Source organism: Chroicocephalus ridibundus, chromosome Z, assembly GCF_963924245.1.
Source record: "Chroicocephalus ridibundus chromosome Z, bChrRid1.1, whole genome shotgun sequence".
NCBI classification, from domain to species: Eukaryota; Metazoa; Chordata; class Aves; order Charadriiformes; family Laridae; genus Chroicocephalus; species Chroicocephalus ridibundus.
In genome coordinates, this window is record NC_086316.1 from 61765197 (window position 1) to 61771196 (window position 6000).

The 6000-nt window shown below is 43.6% G+C and overlaps 1 protein-coding gene across 1 annotated transcript in view; it reads left to right on the forward strand.

Annotated features, from left to right (window-relative positions):
* THBS4 (thrombospondin 4) overlaps positions 1–6000 on the forward strand; it is a 46624-nt gene that overhangs the window by 17381 nt on the left and 23243 nt on the right. Inside the window, exons 5-7 of the mRNA XM_063319790.1 lie at positions 592–674; positions 1278–1329; positions 2658–2830. Coding sequence (XP_063175860.1) covers positions 592–674; positions 1278–1329; positions 2658–2830 — 308 coding nt within the window. The remainder of the gene's footprint in view (positions 1–591; positions 675–1277; positions 1330–2657; positions 2831–6000) is intronic.

Here is a 6000-nt window from a genome sequence, read left to right on the forward strand (position 1 = left end):
TATTGCAGCATCCCAGTCGTGACAGTCATCCCACCATGTGTCCGTGATGGCAACTACATCATAGCTGTCCTGCTGCACAATGGCTTCCAGCTCATCCTGTTTGTTGCCCATGCTATGGGCATTTGTGTAGATGCACTTGAGCTGGGCTACCGATTTCACCCCCATCCTTGGCCTTTTATTGCTAGGCTCATTACTAGTTGGCCTGGTTTTATCCCCTTCCCCCTTCGTTTCTAGTTTAAAGCCCTGTCCATGAGCCTTGCCAACTCTAGGCTAGAGAGCCTTGACACTGAAATAATGGTAGAAAAATCACAGACTGCTTTTCTCTCTGCAGAGAGGTTTCTGCTTTGCCTGTTTTTGTGGTATACAGTGCAGTTCAGTCCAGAAAAGCTTTGAGATGATGCAAATCACTCTATAAAAATTGGAGCTAGATACTGTATTTGTTCTAAGGATTCCTACAGGTCTTAAGTAACAGTAATGTGTCACCTCCTTGGCTCTTCACAGTTTTTCCATCTTTTATCTCAGAAATTATCATGTCAAATGAAGGACAGTTATGTGCATTGTGCAGTCTTTTTCATTGCTGTTTCCCTGCAGGTGATTTTAATAGGCAGCTGATGGGTCAGATGATGCAGATGAACCAAATACTTGGAGATGTGAAAGACCTTCTCAGACAACAGGTAATGTACGCTGTGTACAAATACTTCAGTGTGAAGTATCCTGAGCTTGCCTTTTCTGATAGAGTCAGGGCAGAATTCACATAAGGAACAAATTCCTGTGTAGCATTCACTGCCTCAGAGGCACGACAGTGGAGAAGAAATAACCATATAGGTCCTGTTACCCTGTGCCCACTATGGAGGACCATTGAGTGTGGGAGTGTAGGGGACTGGCTTATTCAGATCCAGAAAATCTACTGTCTTAAGTGGAGAGGAAGTAGAGCATCCATCCTAGCCCACTGTGACAGATGTAGGTCTGTTGCACACAACTGAAATTGCATTTGTTCCACTTGCTGGTGGGTGTTAGAATTGGAATTGCTGGTGGTGCGTGCCTTTAGTTAAGCATGTCATTCATAAAGGTCCTGTTGATGAAGGCTGAACTGAAGTACAACATTATCACTGTCCTTAATTTTATGGAGTACAAAGCACATCTTATTTCAAGATGGCGTAGCTATGTTGCATGGTTTGAGAGGTATCTTGGGGAAAAATTATAATGGTGGTTCCGTCAGCCAGGTACAAACTGGAGCTGTCTGTATCCAAATAATGTTTATTTTCTATAACCTCAAGGTCAAAGAAACAACTTTTCTGAGAAATACCATAGCTGAGTGCCAAGCATGTGGTAAGTATTCCTGTTATTGCCTGCAAAAGGCAACCAGATGAGATGTACAGTTGTTTTAAAACTAGTATTGATTGCATCAGCTTTATGTGGTTTCTAAGAAGTACTTTTAAAAAAAATATTGTGTCCAAGATTCTAGATGTATTGGACACAAATTTAAAATAGATTTTCATTAGAGAAAAAGCTTTCAGCTTCCATAGACATCACAATTGCCTATTGGGAGATAAAACCCCACTAAACTAAGCAGTACCACTCACCCTCTACTGTCAGTTCTTGCTCTGCCACAAAGCTGTGCCACATGTTCCTGGGGAGGGAGACATTGCCTGCCAGATGTCTCATGAACAGTCTTAGAAGGAGGACAAGGAGGAATTGTGTTCTGCTCTAGCTGGTATTGTCAGTCTAAGGAAGATCCTATGCAGTCCACCTGGAAGTTGTCTGATTCTGAGTAGGCAGTCAGTGGTTAACAGCGATTAAGACCCAAAAGGTGGTCTCTGTTCACTAAATGGAAGAAATAGCTGCTTTCCCAAATGCCACTGCATGGCCTTCCTACACAACTGACAGTCAGGACACACATGCACTCAATATAAAACCCAAAGTACTCCCTCACTGGGTGGGGTGAAAGGCCTTTTAGTTGATTTCTTCTCCCAGTCTGTCAGCCTGATCAAAACTCAAGTTGAGCTCCAGACAGGTTAACCTTTACGTGTAAGTGCCGAAGAAAAAGTCTTTAAATGCTGCATGCATCAGTACCAAGGTTCAGCACCTGCCAAAAACCTTGCTTTTCCTCAGGGCCGGTCTCTGTGCACCTAAGCCAATATACTTGCATATCGTGGTGCATGTTTGTGGGCTTCCAGCTACTGCTTCTTTATTCCCCTTATTTGTAGACTCTCAGATATGCTCTTGTGAAACCATGGCACTGTTTTTCTTATGAAGTGGTAGTATTGCCACTTTAGCCAGACAAATGCCTTGTACCATCAAGCTTGAATCCCTTGGGCCATCTGAGGTCGCCGGCTTTCAGAGCTTCTTCCCCTGGCCAGCAGCAGATCTGTGCTGCTAGGACTAACGTAGCAGGAGGGCTCCTGTGTGTAGCCAGGAGAGGCATGTGGACCTAACAAAATAGCCGTAATTTCCCCTGTCTGGGGACACAGCAAGCTGCTGGGCCATTCCCAGCATGAAGTCTCCTCAGCCACAGCACCGCTGGTAGCAGCGCAGTGCAGAAACACAAAGCCCCTGCTGCGCAGCGTCTTGGGGATCTCTTCAGAGCGCTTGCCAGCCGAAAGCCGTGATGGACGTTTCTTTCAATCGCTGAAACTGTTGTTCTTTCTGCGTTAAAGGTTTGGGAACTGTGAATTTTCCAACTCAGCTTCCTAGGCGCAGTAAACCCAAATGCGAAGTTAATTCCTGCTTCAGGGGAGTCAGGTGCATGGAGACAGCAGAGGGATTTCAGTGCGGCCCCTGCCCTGAAGGGCTCACGGGAAATGGAGTTACCTGCTCAGATATCGATGAGGTAAAATAGTGACTCGATTAACAAAAAAAAAGGGGAGGGGGGGCACAAAAAATTAAAGTGCTAAAAAGCAACTCTTTCATGCATATCAGTGGGTTGCTGATGTTTGCTGTCTTCAGCATTTGCTGACTGCTTGCACAGTGAATATTAATTCATTCTCATTTGATTATACCTCCCTATTTTGCTGTTGCTGCAACTTTATGGAGACGTGTGTGAAAACTTGAAATATCCTGGTGATTTGAGAAATCACTTAAAGGAGTTTAATGTTTGGAAAAAAAAAAACAAAACACAAAAAAACCAAACAAACAACCCCAAAACAAGCTTTTGACATAGTTGTTTCTATTCCACAAGAAGATGCAGTAGCTTCTGTTAAAGGCAGAACTACAGAAGCACTTCTTGTCAATATGGGCTTTGTTTCTTTAAATTGTAGTGCTCCTGAACCAGCCTTGGAGGCCAAAGTCTTCTCTTCAACCCAAACTGGAGCCCGGTTTTCAGTCTTACCTTTAAAGTCTATGAAAGAAAATAAACATTTATTGTTATTGTTTCTTTTGCTTCTTTATGGTTGTGGTGAAAGCTGGCAATGTTGACTTAAATCTATTATTTTTTTCTTGTGCTCTAAATTCAGAGCGTGCTTGTATTGAGGACTGACTTAATAAATTTATGATATCTTAAACGATCAAATGAAACCTGTGTTGACTGGAATGTGACACTTATTCAGAACACAAACAACACAACCACTTAACAGTTTCACTGCATTTTTCCTGTGTGATGATTTTTGCCACTACCCTCTAGTGATTTTTTGGAAAAGCACCTGGATGTAGTAGACCAGGGAAGCAGGACAATTAAAGCTAGGTCTTTAACTGTGCCTGTGGATAACACAGTACTACCAATGTTACCTGCCTAATGATGTAAAACAGCAAAAGCGACTCCCTTTTTCTCCTTCCTAGCCAACAAGAGATGTGCTTTGGCTGCTCTTTGGGTTTACTCCCTCCTGGAGGCCATTGGCAGAGAGGATGCAATGTGCCCAACTTCTCTCTCTCTGTGAAAAACGCTGGGGAGGGAAAGTGGGTTGAGTGTGGCAGTTTCTTGAGTTGTAGGTGATGTCTTTTGTTTTGCCTCACATGGCATGGACTGTGTTCGCTGCAACAGAAGGCACAAAAAATGGAGGTGAAGCTCTAAAATGGAAGTGTAAGAGATGAAGTGGAGACAGCTGTGGTGCAAGTTTCATGCCAGAGACAACCATGGTGAGAGACTCAAGCCAGTCTAGGTGGACCCCACCAGTACAGATGGGTTCCACTGCCTGAGCCATACCCAGACTGAGACAGAGCATTGCAATAATCTCTTCCTTGCCATTTTCAGGGCTGGAGCAACTCTACCCATCATGGCAGTGGTGGGAAAACAGAGACTGGTCTGTAGTGGCCCAATGTTAACATGTTTTTTTTGTGAGCAGTCAGGCTCTGCCAGTGGAGACTGATGTGCCTTCATGTTCCTGCCACCGCTCCACATGGCAGACCTGACCTCATATTAGAAACAGCAAGGAAATTTTGACAAAATGGTGTTGCAGAGGTATGGTCTTGCTCGTATGAGGTCTTTATGTAGACACTGCTACTAAAATGCCACCTAGTTTGGTGCAGTTTTGTTCGCCAGTAAATATCTCCTTTAACAGCTGGATTTTCACTTATGGTTGCGCAGGGGAAAAAAGGAGATAATAAATGGCAATAGCTTTTCATTTTCTGATACGAGGGGATGTGTCATGTTATTTGTTTTCCTGAGTTAGCTGAGACTAAGGAGGAAAGTAATTTTTTTTTTTCAAAAGCTCTGTAGGAATCTGTTCTGGGAGAGCACCTTTTTACTGAATAAACTATTTCTGTACTTCCTAATAACTGGCATTTAAAAAGAAATTCTGATTCTGATACAAATTCTGATAAAGACAAATCTGGAAGCTTCCTCACTAAGAGGTGCCATCGTCTTTTCTGAGCCTGTTAGTATCTCTGCAATATGCTTGCTCCCTTATTCATTACCAATTTAAGACATTAGTTTCACATGCTGATTTCCTGTATCTTAGGAACTGCAGCTGTGCTCCGTGTACGATGTAATTTGAGTGCCCTCTGCTGCCTACAATAAAAAATCCACAGTAAATAAGGAGCAGAAAATGTCTGTCCTAGGTTTTATATTTTCCTTCTGCTAGTTGTGAACTTACTTCTAACAAGTCTTTCCATTAAACAGGCTTTGCTTTTAAACATAACTTCTCTTTCCCTGGTGCGTGTGTGTTTGGTTACAAGTTGTATGTTTGTTGCAGGTGGATATTTCTGGCTTGTTTGCCCTCCATCTTGCAGATGTTTTTATGTTAGTGATGGAGGGGAAAAAAAAGGAATATTTTTAAAACTTTTCTGTTTTCTTTCTCATGTTTCTTATTCATTGTTGTCTTTGAGCCATATGCAGCATGGTGGCATGTTGATGTTTTTGGTACCCTCACAAATATTACCTATCAGCTAGTGTTGGTGTTGGCAAGGCAGCAATGTAGGATGTGGTTCCTGAGCTGGCACCCACAAGGCCAGTGAAATGGGTCACAGCCGTTCTGTAAAACCGCATGAGGCAACGAAGCGAATGGTGCCTTCAGGGCAAGGGTGATGCTGTGGGCATGTGGCATTTTAGGAGAAGTGCTGTGGTTTGTCTGTGTGCCTCTGGTCTAGAAATGCATGGGTGCCACTGACAGATCCCTGCTCATCTGGCTCATGTTTGGGTTACTTCTGGCTATGAGATTTGCCCAAATTCAAATGAGGGAAAATGCTGCTGCCACTTCTGTGTGTACAGAACACAACTGCAGGACCATTTTGTGGGCTGGAGTTATGTGGCTTTCCTGATGTTGTGGTCTGGACCCTCCCAGGGAGCTCTCAGGCTCCGAGGGAGCTGAACCTGCCCAGCAAAAGGAAGGACGGGGGATCAGAGGTTAGGGCATCAACTGCAGGCTATAATGGAAGATTGCAAATGTTACTTAAATTACCGGGACAGCTGAAGACTTACTGAGGTCAGAAATACCTGCAGAAACTCTCTCCTCTGTAAGGCAACTCTGAACAGAAGACATACAAGCATTGTACATAGCACTGCCTTCAACTGAGAGATCTGCCCACACAGTCAGAGTCGGGATGTTACTGAAGCACAAACATATTCTC